This window comes from Zalophus californianus, chromosome 14 (genome assembly GCF_009762305.2).
Source record: "Zalophus californianus isolate mZalCal1 chromosome 14, mZalCal1.pri.v2, whole genome shotgun sequence".
NCBI classification, from domain to species: domain Eukaryota; kingdom Metazoa; phylum Chordata; class Mammalia; order Carnivora; family Otariidae; genus Zalophus; species Zalophus californianus.
The window spans coordinates 16,689,549-16,713,919 of NC_045608.1; the positions used below are offsets into that span (position 1 = coordinate 16,689,549).

The 24,371-nt window shown below is 53.9% G+C and overlaps 1 protein-coding gene across 3 annotated transcripts; it reads left to right on the forward strand.

The window, feature by feature from the left end:
• The first annotated feature begins 1,280 nt into the window (after nucleotides 1-1,280).
• Nucleotides 1,281-22,456, forward strand: CABP1 (calcium binding protein 1). Of its 3 annotated transcripts, none has more exons than XM_027575201.2 (7): nucleotides 1,323-1,928; nucleotides 13,859-14,038; nucleotides 16,760-16,790; nucleotides 17,077-17,220; nucleotides 17,983-18,092; nucleotides 18,325-18,472; nucleotides 21,996-22,456. In XM_027575201.2, the coding sequence occupies exons 1-7, from the start codon at nucleotides 1,452-1,454 to the stop codon at nucleotides 22,019-22,021; spliced, it is 1,116 nt and encodes a 371-aa protein (XP_027431002.1). In that variant the 5' UTR covers nucleotides 1,323-1,451; the 3' UTR covers nucleotides 22,022-22,456. The 3 variants fall into 3 exon arrangements, with proteins under 3 accessions (XP_027431003.1, XP_027431002.1, XP_027431004.1); XM_027575203.2 differs by lacking the exon at nucleotides 1,323-1,928 and adding an exon at nucleotides 9,154-9,213; XM_027575202.1 differs by lacking the exon at nucleotides 13,859-14,038 and having other exon boundaries at nucleotides 1,281-1,928.
• The last annotated feature ends 1,915 nt before the right edge of the window (nucleotides 22,457-24,371 follow it).

Here is a 24,371-nt window from a genome sequence, read left to right on the forward strand (position 1 = left end):
TGGCAGTTGGTTTTCCTGCCCATTTTGTTTGTTGTTCTTAATTCCTTGCATATGGGGATGTAAAAGAAGCAGGCAGTGCAGAGGAGGGTGAACCCTTGGCACGGGTGAAGTGTAGCATATTGGCAATCTGTCCATCTGTCCTCTTAAGGCCAAGCGGTGACCAGATTTGCCCGATTCTCATGCATGGATGGCATCAGGGCCAGAGACCAGAACAGGGAGAGCCTGGGAGGTTCACACCCCATCCCCCCCTCAAATCTCAAGTATCCCATTACTAGACAAGAGTGGTAGATGGGGCCTCATAAGGTGCAGAGGGAAGGGAACTAACTAGGTTAACTGCCCGTGGGCTCTGTTTCAAGTACTGAGCCAGGCCTTTTATGTGCATGGTGTCATTGGATGTTACCAAGAGTTGGTTAGGATTGTTACCTGCATCTCAGAGAAGAGAAAAACCAGGTTCAGAGAGGTTGATGACACTTGCCCAAGACGGTAAGTGGCAGAACTAGGATCTGAGATTCCAACCAGGCCTGTGTGACTCCCTGGCTGCCCACCAAGAGCAAGGATTTCTCTAACATCTAGAAGGATGTGGAGGTGGGGTGCGGGGCGGGGGGCAACAGCTGGAGGGGCAGCAAATGGGTCCTACCTGAAACTTGATCATCACCAGGCCCTGCAAAGTCCTGGTTATACAGATGCCACCTGGCTTCTCTTCTGTTTTGAAAACTGAATTCTCTGGCTGATGTACCAGGGTCATCCTGGTCGCACTCCGCGGTACTGGAGTGGATGAAGTACCCCACAGACACTCCTTCCAGCAGTGTCCTTCCACGCCATTCTGGCTCCGGTGTCTGCACGTAGTGCCGTCATAGAGTGCCTTCCTCCTCCTTAGGTCGCCAGTTTACTGCACCTCTCTCATTTCCAAAGTTGTACCCCCTGGGGCATGCACCCCGCCCGCATTTCTGGAGCTTTCGGCGGCTCCGGGTCACTGTGGGAACCTCCGGGCGTGTTAAGAGGCACTGCGGGCCACCAAGGTCCGAGCATCTTTGGGGCCATTCGCCAAGCCCCTGCCCCAGCGCTCCCGGCGACGCGCCGCAGTGCCCCCTCCGCCGCCAGGGGCCGCCCGGAAGCGGGGCTCCTCGAGCGCGGGGCGGGGAAAGGGGCGGTGCGCGGCGGTACCTGGGCCGCCGAGGAGCCGGGGGTGGGCTCTCCGGGGACAGCCGGCGGCCCCCCCAGATCCGCACCGCCAGCCGCCGGGAAGCTCGGGGCTCCGGGCGTAGAGGCTGCGCTGTCACATGGGCGGCGGCGACGGGGCCGCATTTAAGCGGCCGGGGGACGGCGCCCGCCTCCAGCGCGTCCTCGGGCTTGGCTCCCGCCGGGCGCCCCGCTCTCTGCCCGCCGGGGGCCCCGCGCCGCGCCGCACCGCGCCGCCCCCGCCGGGCCATGCGAGCGCGGGCCCCGCCGCGATGAGCTCGCACATCGCCAAAAGCGAGTCCAAGACGTCGCTGCTGAAGGCGGCGGCGGCGAGCGGGGGCAGCCGGGTTCCCCGCCACGGCCCTGCCCGGGAGCCAGGGCTGCCTGGCCGCCGGCTGCCCGGCACCGGCCCCGGCACGCCGCCGCCGTCCGGGGACCCCAGTTCGCGGAGGCCCCTGTGCCGGCCGGCGCCGCGAGAGGAGGGAGCGCAGGGGAGCAGGCGCGGGCTCCCCCAGGCGCACTGCAGGCCCCGGGAGGCGCTGCCGACCGCGGCGTCCCGACCTTCGCCGCCGTCGCCGCTGCCGCCGGCCCGCGGGCGGGATGGGGAGGAACGGGGGCTGTCCCCGGCGCTCGGCCTCCGGGGCTCCCTGAGAGCCCCGGGTCGCGGGGACTCCGCTCCAGCCGCCGCGTCCGAGGCAGACCCGTTCCTCCACCAGCTGCGCCCCATGCTCAGCTCCGCCTTCGGCCAGGTAAGGGCCGCGCCTCCCGCCCGCGCTCCCGGGCAAGGCGCTCGGGACCCTGCGCGGCTGCGCGCCCACAGTCCTCCTCCCGCTGCCCGCGGCCCCGGGTTACACTCCCCGTAGTCCTTCCGCAGCCCTGCGCCCTGGCCGGCACTCCTCCTCCCCGCCCCCCCCCCCCCCCCCCCCGGTGCCTGATTCAGCACCCTGTGCGCTGTCCACGCTCCGGGCCTCTCCTGGGCGAAGCACCAGCGCCTCGCCGCCCTCCACCTGCCAGAATAGGCCAGTCCTGGAAGGGAACGACCGCCGCAAGCCGTCTGGAGATTTGCAGGGGTCAGCAGGGGCGCTCCGAGCAGGTGGCGCCAAATCCACTCCTCTGGTCTCCAGCCAAGACTGCCAGTGAGCCACCCAAAGGAGCAAGGGGTTTGGAGTTAGGGGGCTCAAGAATGGCTACCTCGGGGCACACAGCCTTGCTTGGGGATGGGGGACGCTGGTCACGGGCTGTGGTGGCCCCAGAGACCTGGGAAAAGTTAGGAGAGCTAGATGGAGACTCAAAAATATGAGAAAAGAGAAGTGTCTGGGTAGCACGGAGGGGCTACACAGAGCTATGGCTCAAATCGGAACTTCAGGGGTGTTTTAAGGAGGTTGTCACTCCAGGGATGTCGCTGGGATGGCGGTTGGGCAGTTGTCAGGTCGTAGGCCGTGAAATAACACCCTAGCCTGAGTCGATGTGCGTTCTAGGGTCAGAAAGGTCACTAAGGGTTCACCAGTGGCTACACTCGTTTCCTCTAGGTCTTTCTCTTAAGGGTCCCAGGCAGCTGAGCATCTGTCCTCTAATCCACGTCTCCAGTCTGGGGTGCACTGCTGGGGAGAGAGGTTCGCGGAAAAGAACCTGTGAACTCCCGAGCAAAGCCAGGGTTGCCTCTAGTTCTGAGTCCATAATTAATTCAAACTCACTAGCACAGCGTTGAGACCGTTCTGCGGCAGCCGAGGAGGGGAGTAATGCAGGGGTCTGATGGCAGAGTTTGCATGGTGTGTGGAGGAAGAGAGGGCCCTGAGTGGTTCTGTGCTGGGATGTAGTGTAGAGAAGCTGTTTCAAGCTCCTGGCTCGCCATGCGGGATCAGAATTCCAAGGAGGCCGTGTGTGTATTCTGCCTCAGATCTGCACATTCCTTTTCAAAATACTACTCCGTGGCGGCTGAGGCCGGTGGAGGTCTGACATGAAGGAGCTACACGTGGATTCGGGTTGCACGGGGCTGCTGTGTGGTGTGATAGGGCAGCAATGTGTGGCTTTGTTCCTGTGGGGAGCCCTTGTTAGCCGAGTTAGCTGGAAGCAGTTCTTCAGAGTAGAGATTTGGAGGCAGAGCTTTGAGAGTGTTGAGCGCAGCAACGTGTTGAGGTGGAAGTTCACTGCAGTGGCTTATGTATTTGGCAGGCGGTGTGGGGTGTTCGGGCAGTGGTCTGTGGAGTGGGTCTGGGTCATGGAATCGGTGACATCTAGTCATACATCTATCAGATATTTGGGGGTATCTACTTTGCCCAGGTATTTGTGGGGCACGAGGGAGACACCAGTGGACACGACAGCTGGGCTTCTGGCTGTTTTGGAGCTTACAATCTAGCAGTTTATAAGGGTGAGTCACTGGCCCAGAATCACTCACTTTCTGGTTATTCATTTTGCTGCGAATATGACTTCGTTCCTAGAAAAAGAGCCTCTTCTTTTTCCAATCTTAACAGAATTTGCCTGCATGGGCCCTTTGTGAGCTCAGAGCATTTCAGCTACCTGCTTTTCTTCCTCCTTCTACTTTCTTAGTCATTAATGAAGACTATTCTCCAGCCCAGTATTCTGAAATGTCACCAGGGTCACCTGAGTCAGGAAGAGCTGGAAGGTCCCATCAAATATTTACCACCTCCCTCTGGAAGCTCTTGACTATGGAGCTGCAGACTTTTTCTGTAAAGCTCAGCACATTCAGTTTGGGCTTCCTGCTAACAGCTCTGAGGCATCTGCTTGAACAGCAGCGGCAATGACAACAGAACACAGCCTGGGACTTTTGGGTCAGAGTCTCCAGTCTCCTGAGACACTGAGACAGAGGGAAATTAGTCTTTCCTTCCCGTCTCTTTGTATTGAGATTTCTGTTCTTAGAGACAGGGCCAGGACCAAGAGAAGGGACATAGGTTCTGAATATGGAAACCTTCGGATAGAATCTGTTTAGGGCAAAATATAGTCCTGGGAGGTCTTTTTCTCATGTCTCCCAAGTTCTATTTTTTTTTTTAACCTTAAGTGAATCGCTTAACCTCATAAAGCCTCTGTTTCTTTATCTGCAAAATAGGGAAGATCGTAGTACCTCACTGGGTTTGGGGGAATTAAATGGGACATGGAGATATGTACAGATTTTGGCCAGTGCATGGTCCAGAGCAAGGGCTCCATTGATATTAATTATTATTGTTGTTGTTTTGTTGTTGTTGTTGTTATTGCTGATTAACTACCAAGTGCTGTCCGAGACCTTCTTCCTTCCATTTGTACTAGAGTCAGGGAGAGCCAGGGCTCAAAGTGACACTGAAGGGACCGAGATAGACTCCCATGTTAGGGGGAACAGGAATTAAGATTCTTTCAGTGACCTCCCAGAGCATCCTTACTGCCTGCAGGCAAATGGTGTGGTTTTGAGTCGAAGCCATAGAATGGTAGCTTGGGAGAAAGTAGAGATGTAGGTTCCAGTCCCAGCTCTGTCACTTCCCATTGCTGTGATCTTGGGCCTGTTCTCCTCTCTCTCTTTCTCTGGTCTGGGTTTGTTCATCCAGAAATGAGATTGACAAAAACTACCTTGCAGAGCTATTAACGAGGGTCACACAAGATTAAGGATATTAAATGGACTGGCTCCAGTATGTTCTGGAAAAAAACGGTAGCCTTCATTAATGTTATTGTTAGTAAAGTAACTGTCTGAATGTGGGCCTGTGTAAGGTACTTTGAAAGCTGTCTCTGAGCAAGGTGAGAAAGGCCATTAAAGGTAGGAGCTGAATGACAAGGGACCTTCCCTAGTACCCTCTTTGTGGCCAGCTAAGGACATGCCACCCAGCGGCCAAGAGAGATGTGATATCAGACATTAACTCAGAATAGGCATGATTTGGGGGCAACTCTTGGCATTGGGTCTTGTAAAACTATTTTAAGAACAGTTTTTCTGCTCCTTACTCTAAGCTGGGGAAGAAACACCCCTTGTAGCGGAGGCAGATGTGTATAAAACCCACATCTCTGTCCCATCCTTCCCCTTTTTCTAGCTCTAGCGACATCTTTTCTGATTTGAATAGTCTAGCCCAATTCCCAAGCTGCTTTGCACATAACAAGATCACAGTATCTAATGGGTGAATGACCAGTATCTCCAGCCTCAGATCTGCAGAAGTTTCTTAGTTCCTATAGCTTAGAGGGCTGTGTACCGTATTCACTCCGGCCCTGCAAAGTCTCTCCCTACTTGGGCAAAAAGCCCCTATTGCTTTTCCCCTGGGGCCTGGGGAAAGGGAAAGAGAAGGTCAGCTTGTGGTTGATATCAATCCTGTGGAGTCCTCCCAGACAGCTGCGTTTGCCTTTAGCTGTTTGGGGGAAGCAGCAAGGGTGCTTGAGACCTCAGTCAAGAGCTCACTAAACAATTGCCCAAGTATCTTCTCAGCCACCTGTGAAGGTTGGCATTATCATCCCCGATTTTAGAGATGAGGAGACAGTCTCAAGAGAGGGGAAGTGGCTTGTCCAAAGGCCACACAATAAGTAAATGGCAGGACTGTGATCTCTAAAGAACTGGTTGGGTGGGAAGTCACATAAGAGTGTTTCCTATTTGTCAGAAGCATCCACAAAGCACCTCTCAGGTTACGACCCAGCTTTCCCTGAGTGCGTTCACCCTGGGCTGTCATCCAAGTCTGAACACTGGTGATAGAACTGATTAGGGCTGGAGGCCAGCCTCCCTCCTAATCAGGAATAATCAGCAATGGGTTTATCCTTCTCATCCCTCTGGTCCTATTATTCCATTCCAGAACTCCCAAGTGTAGGCTTCTGGAAGCCCAGGGTCTGCTGCCCCAGTGAAGGGGGGCGGGAACGTGGGGCTACGTCATGTGCTTTGCTCCTTAGAGAAGCCCCTACTGTTCAGCCCTTCTAAAAACTTGCTGCTAAAGGTCAAGCCAGCTGCTCCCTCTAGATACCAGTTATCCCTGTCCCTCGGGACCACCACGGCCTGCCCTGCCCTGCCCCAAATAGCTTAAGTGAAGCTCTGAGTTTGAATCCCTGAGTCCCTTGCTGCCTTCAGCCTCAACCTAGGGTCAGCATCCTTCCCTGTAAAGAAGGATGGGATTTATTCAGAGTGCACGACTTTTCCACGGGGGCCTGATTTTGCTGTCTCCTGTCTCCGGCTTCCAAGGACAGGCATATCAAGGTCGGCAGGCGGGTGCTGTGCTCAGGGCTGGCCTGCAGGGGGCAGGAGTCACCAGGTCTGACTGAGTGGGTGTTCTGCTGAGTATGGAGAGGCCGGCATAGCCGGCCCTTTAAGACCAACGCTGGGCAGGCGAAGGGGCACCTTCTAGGTGCCTGGCACTGTGTCCAGCCCTTTGCCTGTATATCTCACTAACTCCTCACAACAGCCCTAGGAGGGAAGGGTTATTAGTGTACCCATTTTATAAAGAAACTGAGGCTCAGAGAGATTTACAAGTTCTCAAGGTCATAGAGTTTGCTAGGCAGCAGGGCAAGATCTGAACCCAGGTTTGTCTGCCCCTGCATTCCAAGCTCTTAGTATCTGTGTCCATGGCCCTCAACACTGGCTGCAGATCAGAATAACCTGGAGCACTAACCACCACCAATGTCCAGAACTCACCTACACCTATTAAATCAGAATCATCTGCAGCTAGCGTTGAGAATCTTCACTTGACGCTGCGCTGCCTTTCCATATATCTGCCCAGGTAGTTAATATGAATTGGGTTTATACCTGGAACCTAACTGGATTTCCCTCTGGGGTCCCTGGTGAGCGCCAGCTTGTCAAGAGTCTGCAGATGGTTGCTTTCCTAGGCTTGATCTCCAAGTCTTTCCTGATCCCCCCAAGACTAAGTCAGATTCCTTTGTCTCACATTCTCAGTGGTTTTGCGTTTCCTTCCCCCTTCATAGCATTTACCGGGAACGTGATTAAATAAGTGCATTCATAGCTCTTTAATAGCTCTTGCCCGCCTGCTAGAATGTAAGCTCCCTGAAAGCAGGGACCAGGCTTATCTTGTTCCCCACAGCATTCACAGAGCCAGGCACAGTGCCTGGCACATAAACACTGGACAAATGATACTTCTTTCTTCCATTTTAAGAATTACTCATTGAGTATCTATCACGCGCCGGGTATTTGTCCACATCCGTTTTAAAAGCAAGATAAGGGGAAACCCCCTTTTCCAGGAAAGGAAACAGAAGCTCTGGAATGTGAGAAGTCAGAAGCTGGCGAAAGAGCCAGGATTCAAGCCTGCAGTCCCTTCTCATGCACCTGAGTCTCATGACCCTGACCCCGGGCCCCGCAGAGAGGCTGGTTCATGCTCTTTTGTGGAGGAACGCATCTTTGGAGAAGGCACTTATGTTAGCTGCTCACTCTTTGGTTTCATCTCCCGGGTGTCTCTCCTGCCCTTTGGGCGTCAACACCTCCCCAGGCTCCTCCCTCTGTCCTCAGGGGTGCCCCTCCTTCTCGTACCTCCTCTGGAGGTTTGGTCCCCACAAGGCTGCTGAGTAACTCCCCTAATTAAACCATTGCAATGTCAGCAGCAGCACAGACGTCAAGAGCTCTCCAAGGACTTCCTCCCCCGACTCCCTGGGAGCGAGCGAGCCTGTGGCACCTTCTGGGTAGCGCCCCACCCACTCCCTTAATGGAACTTCTGACCAGCCACTGAAGCTGGACACAAAGTCCCTGGGAAAGCAGCCTCTCTGGACTGAAAACTTTCAGCGCGGCGTGGAAGGGTTGTTGCATCAGGGGCGGGGAGAGTTTGGCTTCCCATCACCTCTCTGGCGCCCCCTGCTGGGAAAAGCTGGAGGCCGGGAAACAGGGACACTTCCGCTCTTGGGTCGTCCGGCTCCTGCCCTAGATCTTGAATGTGACATCTGAGGCTTGAGATGAGTTCTCATCAAACCTGGAACCCAGAGGGACAAGGAAGAGCCACTCACCTAAAAAGTTCCAGTCGTGGGACCTTGAAGACCACTTTGCAAAGGGCGGCCCCTCTGCTCTGGACCCCAAGGAAGCCTTGAAAGATCCTCGCTCAGGATTAGGCAAAGGATTGTTCGAGGGTTGGCAGCCCTCCATCACGCCCTCTGCGCCAGCACTGCCTCCATCATGCCCCGCTACCCCCGCAGTCTCTTGATTTCTCTTGGGTTGGAGAGACCCCATGTAGCAAAGGGAGCGGAAGGATCTGCTTGCTGCTGTTGGCTCAGCTTGTGCTTCCAGCCCCGGAGCTTCATCCCATTTCAGTGACGAAGCAAGTGTGAAAAATGGAGCGTGATGGGGATGTCACATGATCTTCCAGGCCCTGAACTGGAACTGCCTGCTCTCAATCCAGCTGCGATCGCCAGGGGGCAATTAAGATGTGTGTCTGTCCCTAGGTGCTTGCGTGTGTGTGTTTGTGCGCAGGTGTGTGTGTGTGTGTGTGTGTGTGTGTGTGTGTGTGTGTGTGTGTGTGTGAATGCACACACAAGACTGGGAGCTGGGAGGCAACCTGGCTTTGGTGGCCCAAACTAGCCTGCTTCCCCTTCTAGGTCTGCTGGCCTAATTCCCAGCTGCAGCTGCCATTCTGGGCCCCCCTCCCTGAAGCAATCTCCCTGCAGATTTGGCAGCAGGAGAGGAGGGGCTGAGGGAAGGGAAATGAACCGGAGAGAGGACTGAGCTCTAATCTGATGTAGATGATCCGGCAGCCTTCCCCAGCTTGCTGTCCTCTGCCATCAGCTCCCCGGAGGGTTTTCTATGTGCCCTGCACTCTCCCCTCCTGCCTTCATCTCCTTAAGAAAGTGTCCAGAAAGTTTAACCCAGACACACAAACACACAGACAATCCACCAAAAAAAAAAAAAAAAAAAAAATCAGAGAGCCAGAGCAGGCAGACGAGTAAGAGAGCACGCGCGCAAGAGAGAGGGTTCAGAACGGGCCAGGAGGAAGAGCTGCGCGGGCAGAGGGAGGCTGGGGTTGGCCGTGACAGGGACTAAGGTCTCTTAGACCCCAGGAGCCTCCTTCATGGACCTGGGGATCCTGAGAGGGGCTGCCTCAGCTTAGGATGGGCAACTGTGTCAAGTCTCCACTGAGAAATCTCTCAAGGAAGGTATGTTTCTGGAATTCTCAATACCTGGGGCAGGGGAAGGGGGCCTCTTGCCATCTGTCCCAGAGTTGGGGACAGAGGGGGTGGGCATCTGAAGTTTGCTACCCTTTCCATGGGTTCTGTCGAGAGCTCCTTCCCTGTTCCCACCTCCAGATTCCCTCTGATCCCCGTTTTCAGTGTCTCGGGCTCTGAGCTGAAGTTGGGACTTACAGCTGCATGGGGGGGGGTGGGTGGGCTGTGTTTGGGAATTAGCACAAGATTTAGAAAAGAAACCAGGTAGTTCCTGGGCCATAAAATGACAAGCCCAGGTCCATAGAATGTGAGTGGACAGATCCCCTTGGGGCTGCTGGATCTGAAGAAGGTTGAGCTGGGCTTTTGACCCTGCTGCTACTGAGGTAGGGCTTCTCAGCTGTAGGGCTGTGGGAGGGGTGGTGGCTCATTCATCTCTTTAAGAGTCTCTGGCCCTCTCTCTGGTGGTCTCTAAGCCTTCCGACTTGTGGGTTTTGAAGTAGCTCCCATTGCTACTGGGGTATGCCCTGCTACCCTCAATAATTCCTGAATCCGGTCAGAGAATCTCAACTAGGACCAGGCTGGTTCAGGGCCCCAGATTGTTTTACTGAGAAATAGGATATTGAGCAAAGGTGTCTGTAAGTCGCTTTTTGCCGTGGATTTATTGCTTATACACCAGGATAATATCCTTTTGCAAGAATTCCTTTTGGAAAGCAAATCACCACCTCCAAAACACTTTTTTTTATGCAAAGCTGGGCTTACATCTATAGGGTTTTGCTTCAGGCAGGCTCTGCCTGTGTTTCTAGCCCTCTGTAGTCAAGCTGGAGAAGAAACTCGTAGATATTATTTAAAGGAAGGAGGAATGATAGGGATGTTTTCCTCCAGTTCTGTCATTTTCCAGTCAAGGAACTTAATTACCACTGGGGTGAAGTGACTTACCCAAGGTCTCAGGTTAGCTAATGGCTTCTCTGTCCCTAACCCCGTACTACCTCCTGGGTCAGTTCGATAGTCTTCTTAGGACATTCCGGGTTTTTCTGTTCATCGTCTTCCTATTTAGCTAAGCTGCTCACATCAAATTCCCTTTAATCCTCACTGGTCCCTTGGATCCTTCCGAGGGTTGACAGTTCCTTTTGTGCATACAGCCCACATCATCTGTCATCTTAGGGGAGTCTTTGTCACCAGAGGTGACCTCCACGCTGTTGCAGAGAAGCGGAAACTGACCTGAATTAGTCTAGAGGACCACAGGGTGAAAGATTTCCCCCGGAGTTCTGTCCGGAGCTTAAAGAGGTGAACTTTAACAACAACAAGCATTGTCCCTCTGCCCCCCCATCTCCCCCCGCCCCCGTACACCACAGAGTGCTTAAGAGCCCCACTTCTCAAACCTTTTCTTTCCAGCCATGTGACCTTGGGCAAGTTACGTAACCTCTCTGGGCCTCAGTTCCCCCGTCCACCAGGTGGGAATACTAATATTTACCTCCTAAGGTGATCGTTAGAAGCAAATAAAGTGCTGTGCACACTGCCCGGAACGGAGTCCTCAATAAATGGCAGCTCATATTACCATCATCATGATCCCCATTTTTCCACTCTGGATGTTCGGAGAAGGCGGGGTGGAGGGAAGAAGGAAAATAGGAGAGGTTTTGTTTGAGTCCGCGGAATAAGGTAAAAGACAATAAAACGCATTGCATTCAATTTCATGTTCTTTTGTAATAGTAATAATTACTTTCTTCTGAATAGCTACAACGTATCCAGCGTCTGTGATCTCATTTGCTCTTTTCCACCAAGTAGTTCTCTTGGCTGTTTTATAGAGAAAGGAGCTGGACTTAAGAGATAAGAGCTTTCCTAAGGTCACACAGCCCAGTGGACACAGAGTTGAGAGTTTTGAAACGTCGGTCCGTGTGAATCCATAGCTCGTATTTTATTTGTATTTTTGCCTCCGAGAGAGGCTGCCTCTCTCTTCCCTGCTGGCAGAAGTGTTATTCACAGATTCCCGCGTCGGACTTTGCAGGTCGTCCGGATTCCCACTTGCTGCAGCGAGTGATTCCCTCTCCCACCTCACCAAGCCCTGGCTCATTTAACCACTCCTGAATACCTTCCAGGAGAGAGAGAGTTCTGACCTGCCTTCTCTTGGCCAGCTTGGGTTGTTAGAAAGCTGTTGGGTCGTGAGGCCAGCTGACCCTTCTTGTTGCTATGCTACACTTGGGAGATGGCCCCATGGTGCCAGGAGACATTGTCAGCCTGTGGACCGCTGCCCACTTGGCTTCCTGAGTGTGGCGGCCGGGCAGCCGGGGCCGGGGAGAGGTGGCTTGCTCCGGGCTCTGTGCAGGGCAGGACCAGGCTGTCAGGTGCCATCACCGGCCGGGGAAGAACAGCAGCCTCCTGGGGCAACTTGGTGCCAGGCGGTATTATGATCAAGACATGCAGTGGAAAATCCCTAGCCACCACTGGTGCCTCCTTCGTGGGGACACGTTCTTCTCCATCCCTTCTCAGGTCTTCCCTGATGGGCACATATTCTCCCACTTGCTCTGGAGCCAGAAGTAAATGCCTTCTGGCTCCCAGCATCTCTTATGCTGCATCTCCACCATCGGCATCTCCGGCATCCCCGTCATTGTCATCCCCACAGCAGCTCCATGTCTTCCGCTCTTACTATGCTCCAGGCGCTGGGCAATAGCTCATTTATTTCTCACGAGAATCCTGTGAGTGGCCACGTTGATACCCACTGGGCAGAGATGGCAACTAGAGCACAGAGAGTTGAAGTCACCTGCCCAAGGTCACACAGCAAGCGAGAATTTGTCCTCAAACTGTTGGATCCCAAAGCCAGGCACTGAATCACCTCTCAGAGTTCTATGCTGCCTGCTGCCTCCACCCTCCAGGCTTGTGCTCACTCTGAGCCAAGTGTGCAAGACTCAGCCAGGAACGAAAAGGCTGATTCTCTACACACATCTCCGGAGATTGTTTCTTGGGGTCCAGCCGCTCTCTACTCCCGGGCTTCCTCTGAGCCAGCCTCCCAGTTGGGAAGGTCTCTCTGATTCTGCCCTCGCTCTAGCCTGGGTCCTGGAAGCCTGTGCGAGTATGGCCGAGGCTCTGAACTCTTTTAGACATCAAGCCAGAATGGCCCTTGGCCTCTCTGACATCTCTCAAGTTCTGAGACAACCAAAGACCTACCCTATTGCATTCACTGAACTTGGGCCTTGCACTGAAGACCTTCACCCAGGGTCTGAACTAAGATACTGCTCCTCCCTCTCTAGGCCTGAGAGGCTTAGGAAGTTGGGAGGGGAGTCTAGTCTGTAGCCCCAGAGTGTGGGGCTTTGGGGAGAAGAGGCAGGAGAGGAGAGGCAGGATGACGTAAGCCGGGGGGAGCTAGTTCTGCTTCTCAGCCTGGGAGGAGAGGCTGCCCCCTAGGTCATAGGGTCTTCTCCTGGGCATGACCTTCTGTCAGCTGGAGGAACCTGGCAGCAAGTGGGGGTGGGGGCAGCAGGCTAGAAGGGTAGGGCCTGCAGCTCTGGGGTTCTAGGACAAAGACAGCCCTCCAAGTATTAGCTGCTCTGTTTCTCCTTGGGAAGGTTTGCCTCCAAATCCTCACACTGAGGGGAGGCATCCAAGCTCAGGACTGAAGGCAGAGCACCCTGTCCTGGATCCTGGGGGGCCCTGGGCATCCTGGGGAGGCCAGGGTGGAGTAGAATGTTGTGTCTGGATGCTGCTGTTGTCCTAAGGGGACGGTCTGTGGACAGTGCTGACTTTTTATAGCTGCATGGGAACCAGCAGGGAGGAGGAGGGGAGGGCCAGGGCCTGGGAGCACAGCTATATTCGGTAAGCAGAGAGGGCCCCTGCCTCAGCCTCTAGAGGTCGGGCAAGCTGGGCGGGGAGCCAGAGACAGACAGGAGGGGGGAGAAAGAGAGCTGCTGGGGGCAGAGAGTGTCTGGTCTTGAGGCTGCAAACTGGGAAGAATCTGACCCACAGATAGGCTTTGCCTGGCCCAGCCGGTGCTTTAAATCAGAAGGAAACATCGGGCTGAGTTAAGTAAGGCTCTGCCCCTTCAGAGGCAGCCTACAGCCTCCATTTTGCCCCAGGCCTCCCTCTTCCCCTCCCTGCTTGTTTCTGTTAGCGAGGCCCCTGTGTTTGCACCTGCCAGCCCAGCAGCCCACCTGAGCTTGCTCTGTGTGGTTCCAGCTCTGACTGTCCTCACTGCCTTCCAGTGGGGTCCAGCGGCGCAGGGCCACAAATCCGTTTGGGAGCATCTTGGGCAAGGATGGTATTCATTAGTTTCTGAGTGAGCACTTCCCATTGGTTGGAGCAGAAGCCCTGCCCCCGCCCCTTCTCTCTGTAAGCTTCCACATGCACGTGAGTGTGTGATTCTGTGTGTACGTGTCGTGAGCATGTGTGTGCACATGTCCCACACAGTGGGTGTCACCCCCAGATCTTCCTGGAGCAGCTGTGACAGTCAAGGATCAGAGACTCCATCTGTTGAACCAATTTGACTCCTGCCTCCCATGCATCCTGAACCCCGCTATTTGACTCTCAAGGGTCTCCTCTTGAGGCGAGCCCCTTCTAGGACCCGGAGCCAGGCTAAGGCCAGGAGGGCCTGTGGGGCATGGAGGTGACACCGTGCCTCTCTTTTGTATTTGCTTGGTGCTGGCTGAAGATGCGCCGGGAGGAGAAGAACAGCTACATGGTGGTGCAGATGAGCCAGGAGGGGCCCGCAGCCAGCGGCGAGCTCCCGGGACCACTCCTGATGCTGGCCCAGAACTGCGCCGTCATGCACAACCTGCTGGGCCCCGCCTGCATTTTCCTGCGCAAGGGCTTCGCCGAGAACAGGCAGCCTGTACGTAAGTTGGCCCCAGTGGAGCCACATTCGACTTGGCTTCAGAGGGCATGAGGAGGTGCTGGGAAGAAGAGGGGCTCTGTCGGCAGCAACCCGTATCCCCTCATGGATGTACCCCAAACCCTCAACTTGTGAATCTGACCCCCCCCAAATTTCCCACCCATGGCTGCAAAGCACTGGTGTGTCCACATGCACCAGCAAGAAGTAACAATAGCAGCTAATGTGTTTTGTTTGCTTGCTTGCTTGTTTTTTTGCACACATACTCTGTGCGAGGCTATGTGCTAAGTGCTTTGGTGCATCGCCTCATGTAAGGCTTAGAACAACTCTGAGAGGTAAGTCCTATTATCACCCCCATTTTACAGATGAGGAAACTGATTTGGAGAGGTAAACATATTCAAGATGACAGCTAGGGGGTGGTAGAGGTCGGCTTCAAACCCAGGGAGTCTGACTCAAACGCTTCCTGTTCTCCTAACGGCAGCACTGAATACACAGGCCTGTCCAGGGGAACTTCCTCCAGTGGTGGAAATATTCTACGATCCATGCTGCCCGATACAGTAGCCACCAGCCACACGTGGCTATTGAGCACTTGAAACGTGGCTAGGGCAACTGAGGACCTGCATTATTAATTTCATTGGCTTCCGATTCCAATTTAAATAACCACACTCACGGCTACTCTGTCCGGGCAGATATCTGAACGGTCACAGGGAGGAGGGTAATAATGATGATGTTACAGACACAAACATTTGCAGGTTCCACTTACTGAATGCCACATGCTAAACACTTTACATATCTCATCTCACGAGATGCTCGCAAAGTCCCTGTAACATGGGTACTGGTATTAACCTATTTTACAGATGAGGAGACTGTGGCTCAGAGAGCTGAAGTGACCTGCCCAAGGCCCCACAGCTAGGAAGTAGCAGATCGGGCTTTGCACTTGAGCTTGTCTGACTCTAGAGGTCAAGCTCTTCTCCCAGACCGCATGTGTTGGGGAAAAAGGAGTGTGCATGTGCTGTCTTCCCATCTGACCCCTGGGGATGGTGCTCATGGTTTCCCTGTCACATTGGTGGGCATCCCCGGCTCTACTACGCATACCCCCACTGCTCCACAAGGGGAGTGTGTGATCCAAGGGTCGGCCGCCTGGACTCCGCCAGACCAGCTCTGCCAGAGGCACATGGAGCAGGGGTACCTGGCTTTCCTGCTCCCTGGCTCTGGTTATGCAAGAAGGGGAGGGTGCTGCAGTGGAGGTCAGCAGCATCCTGTTCCTCTCCAATCCTGCAGAGCTGGGTCCTGGAGAAGTGGGAGGCTGCTTGAGGCTTGAAGGGTGGGAAAGGACTCATGTCTGAATGACTTGTCCTAAGGTGTGTGCATGCATACACTTGCCTACTTGCTCACTTCACTTGCTGGGGGTATAGGGCATTGCAAAAATCATCCTTTTTATCCACCCAAGGTGTTGCTCTGTAGCCCCTTTCTTTTCTTTTCTTTTTTTCCCCTAATTTTATGTATTTGTCAGAGAGAGAGCACAAGCAGGGAGAGAGAGGCAGAGGGAGAAGCAGACTCTGCACTGAGCAGGGAGCCCGATGCAGGACTTGATATCAGGACCCCGGGATCATGACCCGAGCCAAAGGCAGATGCTTAACCAACTGAGCCACCCAGGCGTCCCTCAGCGGCCCCTTTCTAGAAGACTCTCAGAGTTTCCGGAGCTGGTGTCTCTTGCCCTGGGGCCAGTGGGTGGGCAGCTGTCTCTTGCCTGCCCTGACCCTGTTGGCTAGAACAGCCTGCGTGCACAGCTGAGACGCCTCATGCTCGCTGGGGCCTGCCTGTGTGTGTTCATGTGAGGTGTGCCCACACCCGGCGTGCGCTTCCTCAGGGCAGGCACACCCTGCCCCACATTCTTCCTGCCCAAAGTCAGAGAGCTGTGACGTGTGGGGAGGCTGAGCCCTGGGCGCCAGTTTTGTAGCCTACTGAATAGCTCCAGCTGGGCATCCATTTCGTGCTGGTCTGTCCACCTCCTGGGAAGGTCTGGAGTGACCGGCACCTCATCGGCCAGAGCCCACCCTGTGCGTCCTCTGGGCCTGCTCTTTGGAGACTTCTCTGCCATCTGTTCAGATGCCCTAGACCCAGGGCTTCCTTGAGTCCCCAAGGAGACCTGGGCACGGCTCGAAGCTGGAGATGTGTGCTTTGGACCCTGGCGGCAGCCCCCAGCACTGGCAGCCCCCAGGGTCCTATGCTGTGTCCCATGACGGGGCAAGGTGTAGGATGGGGGTCAAGTTGGAGAAGGTGGGCCATGCCCAAGAAGCAGGGCACAGCCCTAATTCTTCCTCCTTGCCCTTGGCTCTTCCTCCTCCCCTTCCTCTCAGGCAGCCTGTCGAGTCCCGGCTTTCTGTCCCTCCAGCCCTTCTCCTGTTGCCTTGCAGGCTTCTTCTCTGTTGTGACCCACAACAACCCGCCCACCCCGCTTTATTTACAGGTTTTTGCCTCCATACCAACTCTGTTCCCTGACACATTCTTGTGTCTGAAATGGGGACACAGATGGGGCTCTGGGGTCTCTGGGCATCTCCTGTGTCTATGGGGAATGTGGGGCTGAACTTTTTTCCCTCAATGACGTGGTCCAGGCCCTCTCCCCACCCGGTGTTTGCTGTCCCTCGGATGGTCCTCAGGTTGGGCATTTTGTGACTTCTAGGCCCCTCGCAGCTGCTAATAGGACACATTCTTTTGTTTCAGGACAGATCACTGCGGCCAGAGGAGATTGAAGGTAAGACCCGGCCCCTTAGGGGAAAGGGTTGCTCAGCTGTCCAGGAAGGTGAGGGAAGGGAGATTGCTGGGAAGAGAGGAAGAGACATCTTGGCCTCCTGGGGATGTGGCCTGGTATAGGGCTGGGCATCCTCTGTGGGGCCAGGGGTCAGGGGAGTGCAGTCTGGGCAGCTCCGGGGCCTGGCTTTCCCGGCTGGTGGGCGCTTGGGCCGCCTCTGCCCAGAGGCTCTGCAGGTCCCACTTTTCGTCTCTTCTTCAGCCATGCCCACTGTTATTCTTTTCCCCAGAGCTCCGAGAGGCCTTCCGAGAATTTGACAAGGACAAGGATGGCTACATCAACTGTCGGGACCTGGGCAACTGCATGCGCACCATGGGCTACATGCCCACGGAGATGGAGCTCATTGAGCTGTCCCAGCAGATCAACATGAACCGTGAGTCCCTCCACTGTGCACCTCCTTCCCTTCCCGCCCCCACCATCGTGGTCCTCTGCAGTCACACAGGCCTGGGTCTCAGTTCTGGGCCCATCTCTTCCGGGCTCTGTGACCTGGGGCAAACGACTTAGTCTCTCTGAGCCTGTTTTCTCAGGGGGAAACTGTAAAATGAGAGAAGCACAGGAAGTCCGTGAGGGAATATCTGTGAAACAGCCCCGCGCCTGGCACACAGGGATTGTTGAACAGAAGGAAGCTATTACTCCTATATTATTCTCTGTCTTAGTTTGGGTTCTCCCAGAAGCAGACCCTGAGACAAGTATCTGAGTGCAAGCAATTTATGTGAAGGTGAAGGGAAGCGTCAGGAGGGAGTAGGGAAGTGAGACCACAAAGAGGCACAGCCCACAGAGGGTGAACTCTCAAGCCAGCTGGCACCACGAGGGCCGAGAGTCTCATTCTGCTAGGCAGCTCCAGGAGTTTGTGCTGTGTTCCCACTTTGAGCCCTCCCCAGTGTTTCTTTCTTCCATCCCTATGTGCCTCTGTCCACCTGCTGACTGGTTCCCTCGGCCTAACCCTGGCCACCCCCCGAGCCATTCTGTGACAGACCAACTGTCCATAGTCACCTCTCTGTCCTCATTTGGGCTTTGGTTGTACCCTGGACCTGGCACTAGATAGGTCAAGGGGGGGGTTCACAGTGCCTTCCTTTGCTTAATTAGAGATGGGGAGTGCTTGGATGGATGACCTAGCCCTTTCCTCTATCTCCAGTGGGTGGCCATGTGGATTTTGATGACTTCGTAGAGCTAATGGGACCTAAACTCCTGGCAGAAACAGCAGATATGATCGGAGTGAAGGAACTGCGAGATGCTTTCCGAGAGGTGAGTAATGGGCACTGGACAGGCAGGGGTGAGGGGGGTTGTTAGAGTTCCGACCTGCAGGATGGTTACTTGAGAAATCTGAGCCCTGGATCACATACCAGGGGAAGGAGCTTGGACAGAGAAGGGTCTTTGGGGAAGGGGGGAGACAGGCTAGAAAAGGAGCCCAACCTTGGGATCTGCTTCTACATTCCCCATGTTGTAGCTACTCCTCTCTCCTCTTTGCCCTCTCCAGTTTGACACCAATGGTGATGGGGAGATAAGCACCAGTGAGCTACGAGAGGCCATGAGGAAACTCCTGGGTCATCAGGTGGGACACCGAGACATAGAGGAAATTATCCGAGATGTGGACCTCAATGGGGATGGACGAGTAGACTTTGAAGGTAGGTGAGGTGTGAATGTGGAAGAGAAGCCAAGGTGGTAGTGACGATCCATGGAGACTTCCAACTGTGTACCCATCATGATTCCAACTTTCCATGCTCCTACCCTTCCATTCTCTTACCCCTTCATCCAGGCACTCCTGTAATCCACCTTCCCATTCATTCCTACCCCCATCCATCCATCAGTCCATCTTGCCATCTATTCATTCACCCATCTTTTCGTGTGTCCAGGTGTCTATCCACTCATCCATCTCTAAACAATTATCCATTCTACCATTTATTCTTGCACTTATGTAACTATGTGTCTGTTCATTCTTTTGTACATTCATCCATGTATCCGCTTACCCATGTATATCTGTCTATCCATACATCTATACTGTTTTTTTAAAGGATTGTTTTTTGTTTGTTTGTTTGTTTTAAGAATTTATTTATTTATTTGCGAGAGACAGAGATCATGTGCATGGGGGAAGGGTAGAGGGAGAAGCAGGCTCCCTGCTGAGCAGGGAACCTGATGCGGGACTCGATCCCAGGACCCTGAGATCATGACCTGAGCTGAAGGCAGAGGCTTAACCGACTGAGCCACCCAGGCGCCCCATACATCTATACTTCTGTGCTTCTGTTCATACATTCATGTATCTCTCTCCAACTGCCTATATCTCTACCCACACTTCCATTGATCTCTCTGTTTGTAGAGTCATTTCCCCATCTTCATCCATCTTCTCATCAATTGATTGATCCATCCATCCACCCATCCATCCATCCATCCATTCTTGCGTCTATTGACCCCATCCATCTCTGCCCATCTATCTGTCCATCTACTCCTGCTTCCATCCATGCTAGATATTTTCGGAGCACCCCATTCATCAATCTGACACTCAGGGCCCCTGAGATCAGACCACGGCTCACCTCCCCAATTGCAGCTCCACCTGTCCCTTTACTCACCTTCTGCCTTAAAGCCATACCCTGATACTTGTGGTCCATGATCCTGCCATGCTCTCGTTTGAATGCACTGTTCTTTTGGTCAGGATGCCTTTTATTCTGCTCTTCACCTGGACTAAATTCTCTTCACCCTTTAAGACCCAGCAGTGGGGCCACTTCCTCTGGCACTTCCTCGCTGGTTGCAGGCTGAATTCCTCTTTCCCGGGCTTTTACAGCACCTCAGGCTCGCCCTCGTTCCTCACACTGTCCCTCGAGTGCTAGCTGTGTCTCCTTTTGATGGAACTTTTGGAAAGGAACATTTTCTTTATCTCTGTATTTCCTCATAATTCAGCACCTGGCACATAGCTAATGCTCAGTAAGAGTGTTTTTTTTTTTAAACAAATTAGTAATAATTCCAATAGTTATCATTTATTGTACATGTATTATATACCAGTCACTGTACTAAGTACGCTTATACATATTGTCCCATTTTATTCTCACAACAACCCTCTGGACTGCACTTTTATTGCCTCATGATACAGATGAGGACACTGAGGCTCATATGAGAAGTCATATGACTTGCTTGAGATCACCTCACTATTAAGATGCAGAGCTGGATCATACTCCACATCTGGAATCTCAACCACTACATACACTACACTGCATGATACCATTCAGGACAGCTATGGGATACAGGGCAAAAATATAGTAAAACATTGACTCTGAACTCTAGGAACTTGCATTCTGAACAGAAAGACAAGATAAACATGTGCCAGAATGTGAGTGTATCCAGAACCCAAAGGTTGGGAGGTCTTTTCTGGGGAGCAGGTAGACTCCAAGTTTGAAGAGAGTGTGGCTACATGGAAAGATGGCTTTGCTGCCACCAGATTTGAATTTCAGGTCGCCCTGTGTCCTGGCAGTGCCCCCTCACCCCCACAGACAATGGCCCTTCCCTACAAGCCCAGGGTCCCCCATTTATTTATTTATTTATTTATTTATTTATTTATTTATTTTAGGTTTTTTTATTTATTCATTCGAGACACAGAGTTACAGAGAGAGAGAGAGAGACAGAGATACAGAGAGAGAGAGAGAGAGAATATGAGCAGGGGGAGAAGCAGAGGGAGGGGGAGAAGCGGGCCCCCCGCTGAGCAGGGAGCCCAATGCGGGGCTCGATCCCAGGACCCTGGGATCATGTCCTGAGCCGAAGGCAGACGCTTAACCATCTGAGCCACCCAGGCGCCCCTCCCCCATTTATTCTTCTAGCATGTATCGTACTCCTACTGCATGTTGAGTTCTGCCTTGAGGAACCCAAGACCAACAAGGAAAACAGAAGCCAACAGTATAATCCATGCTGTTTTGGGGGGAATACAGCAAGCTGTGGGGTACAGAGGGGGCATCTGTGCCAAGCTGGAGAGGGGATTAAGGAAGGCTTCCTGGAGAGGCTGTAAATAAGTAGAGCCCTAAGGGATGAGTAGGAACTGCCAGGTGAAAAAGAAAGAAGGGGTATTTACCCAAATGAATTGAAACTTACGACTACACTGAAACCTGCACACGGATGTTTATAGCAGCTTTATTTACAATTGCCAAAACCTGAAAGCAACCAAGACGTCCTTCAGTTGGTGAGTGGATAAACTGTGATGATGGAGTATTATTCACACTAAAAAGAAACGAGCTATCAAACCATGAAAAGACAGGGAGAAATCTTAAGTGCCTATCGCTAAGTGAAAGAAGCCAATCTGAAAAGGCTACATAGTGTGTGATTCCAACTGTGTGACATTCTTGAAAAGACGAAACTATGGAGACGGTAAAAAGATCAGTGGTTGCCAGGGGTTTAGGGGGAGGGAGGGATGAACAGGTGGAGCACAGAGGATTTTTAGGGCCGTGAGACCGTTCCGTATGACACCGTAGTGGTGGATACACATCCTTGCGCATTTGCCCCAACCTATAGAATGGACAGCACCGAGGGTGAACCTGAATGTTACTGTGGCCTCTGGGTGATAACGACACATCCATGTAGGTTCATCCATTGTAACAAACGTCCCACACTGGTGCGGGATGTTGATGGTGGGGGAGGATGTGCAGGTGTGGGGCAGGGTGTAAATGGGAACTCTGTACTTTCTGCATAATTTTGCTGTGAACCTAAAACTGCTCCAAATAATCAAGTCTAGTTCAAAGAAAAAGGAGAAAGAGGAGACAGGTTGCAGGCAAGCTGAGAGGTGGAGGGAGGGTGAGTGTGCCCGCTGCCCTGAGAGGGAGATCCGGGCAGTTGGAGCTCAGGGAGGGTGAGCCATGAGAGAGAGAGAGAGAGAGAGAGAGAGAGAGAGAGAGAGAGAGAGAGAGAGAGACGTCAGCTGGGGCCACAGCAGGGAGAGCCTCGAGGCCACCGACAGGATATGGGACATTTTCCCGTGGGGAGCCCTGAGAAGTTTCAGAGGGGTCAGCCATGTAGATGAAACAGGCCCCCTCCCCCAGCTGCTGTGCACAGGATGGATTGGAAGAGGCCCGATGGCAGTGGGGGTACCTCGCATCCGAGGGAGATTTGGAGGCGGCGGCCTGAGCTGGGCCTGACTGTGCTGTTTTCTCCCCACCCCGTCCCGTGCCCTCGCAGAGTTTGTCCGGATGATGTCCCGCTGAGGCCGCCAGGGCCCCTCCAGGACTGCCAAGCTCCTGGGCGGGAGAAGAGGAGCCGCAGTGCGCCTCACCCCGCCGCAGCCGCCGAGAGCCCAGGATGGACTGGCGGACGGGGCCTGCCTGCACCCCGGGGAGGTGCCCACCCTGGACCCCCACCCCTCCGCACTGTGAAAGACTCACAACTCCTGCAACTGGAAAGGGGGGGCGCCCGCCGCCGCCGAGGCCACCGTGCCAAGCCGGCAGAGGTGACGCCGGGCGCCAAGTGCCACGGACCCAGCCGCTGCTGGTGGGGTGGGCCAGGGAGCCCGCCGGCAGCCCCCACACAGCATGTCCGCCCCGGGGCAAAGCCTCTCGCCGCCCTCCTTCGCTCTGTGCCCGTCCCAGCTCGCCACAGCCCTGTTCTCTCAGAACCAATAAACGTATTTCCCAGGCAAGGGCAGCTGTGGGGGTCTTTTGCTTCTTGGGCCCAGTCAGATGACGGGCATTTCCTGAGTACCAGTTGCACGCCCAGAGCTGGCCCAACAGTCCTGCGTTCAGCATGCATTTATTTTTATTTATTTATTTATTAAAGATTTTATTTATTTATTTATTTGGTAGAGCGCACAAGTAGGCAGAGTGGCAGGCAGAGGGAGAGGGAGAAGCAGGCTCTCTGCTGAGCAGGGAGCCGGACGTGGGGCTCGATCCCAGTACCCCAGGATCATGACCTGAGCCGAAGGCAGCCACTTAACCAACTGAGCCACCCAGGTGCCCCCAGCATGCATTTATTGAGCACCGTTAGGGACCTGCTGTCATCTCAGAAGCCAGAACCTTGTACCTCTAACTGGAGGGGAGCCTGGGAGAGATAGTGATCTGGCTGGGTACCCAGCTGCCCCGAACAAAGTCAGGCTCTATTAGAAAAGGAGAATAGGTACTGGGTGAGCATCCAGCCAGGGTCTGCCCACTTCCTGTCTTCCTGGAGCTTCCAGCCTGGCGGGAAGACAGACATGAAGTGCTTCAGTACGCCGGGGTTACAAATCGTGATGCTTTTATGCGAGAAAAATGCAGGGACCTGTGGTAGGCTCTAATAAGGAGGCCTGGCGTCCTCCGGGGAGGTCAGCAGAGGCTTTCCTGAGGAAGCGATGACAAGGTGTTTGCCACGGAGGAAATCCCAGGGTGTGTGTAAAACAGATGTCCAAACAGCTGCCCCCTGCTCAGCAGAGTGGGCAGTGGGAGAGTAGAGTGCTTAGGTCCTGGGTTTACTTGCTCTGTGACTTTGGGCCAGTCATGTCCCCTTTCTGAGCCCCATATGTAGTAGGGGAATAATAAAGGCTAATAAAATCCCCTCCAAGGGCCGTCATTCACATAACAGCTGTGCAAGGCACTGTTAAACAGGACCCGTTTGTAATCACTGTAACTAAGTTCTGTAGGTGAAGGGTTGAAGGAGTCTAACGGAGATGTTAGTGGGTAGAAGTTGCCCGGAATCTTTGACAGGGTTAGGGCAAAATCAGGTGTGTGGGACAGACCCGTGTACTTCGAGCCTGTGGTTCTCAAGCTGTAGCGTGTGAGAATCACCTGGAAACTGTTAAACCAGTGATCTGGGCAGCCCCCTAGTGATTCCGATTCAGGGTCTGGAGTGGGGTTTGTGAACATGCATCTCTAACAAGCTCCCCGGGGGTGGGGGGTGGGGTCCTTGCTGCCAGTCGAGGACCATACTTTGGTTTTTAAAAGCCTCAACAAATCAAGAGCACCCATGACATGAGACTAATGAATAGTTTTGCCAGAGAACATGAATTTCACCAAAACATTGAATTCCACAGCCACGGCTATGGAGGCAGGCTTTGGATTCTGGCAGAACTAAAGGCTTATCCCCAGGAAAGGGCACTGAAGTGAGTCCTAACTGCTGGGACACAATTTGAATAACACTGCTGTAAGTCCCAGACACGTGGGAGGCAGGTGTGCTCCCAGGCAACAGGGTTGGGGTAGGGGGAGGCTGTGGGCTAAAGGCTGGAAGTGGGGGCTGGGTGGAGAGATCCCTGCCTTTATGCGCAGCAGCCGGAGGATCCTTGTTCTCACACTTGGCAGGGAATGTGGGAAGGACTGAGGGCCCGCCGGCCAGAGGCCTGGGTAATCCCCGTGTCCCTGAGGCTAGGGAGGAGGGGGGGAGGGTGTTGCTGGGAGTTCTAAATTCACTCTCATAATCCAATTCTGAGACTAAGCCCTTGGCTCCGCGCCCTGCAAGGCAGGCCTGCAGCTCTGCTTGCTCCTTTGTTGGGTTGGCTCGGCCCAGAGTCCTCTGATCTACATGGTTTCAGAAATGTGACGTCCTTGGGGGGCCAGAGGAGCAGTTCATAGAAAGAGGGCTTGTGTGGGCATG

Excerpts from the sequence above, each read along its gene's own strand:
- CABP1 (XM_027575201.2), top strand. The coding sequence starts at position 1,452 with ATGAGCTCGCACATCGCCAAAAGCGAGTCCAAGACGTCGCTGCTGAAG. Across the intron at positions 16,791-17,076 it reads GCGGCCAGAGGAGATTGAAG|AGCTCCGAGAGGCCTTCCGA; the intron begins GTAAGACCCGGC and ends TCTTTTCCCCAG. Across the intron at positions 17,221-17,982 it reads CCAGCAGATCAACATGAACC|TGGGTGGCCATGTGGATTTT; the intron begins GTGAGTCCCTCC and ends CTCTATCTCCAG.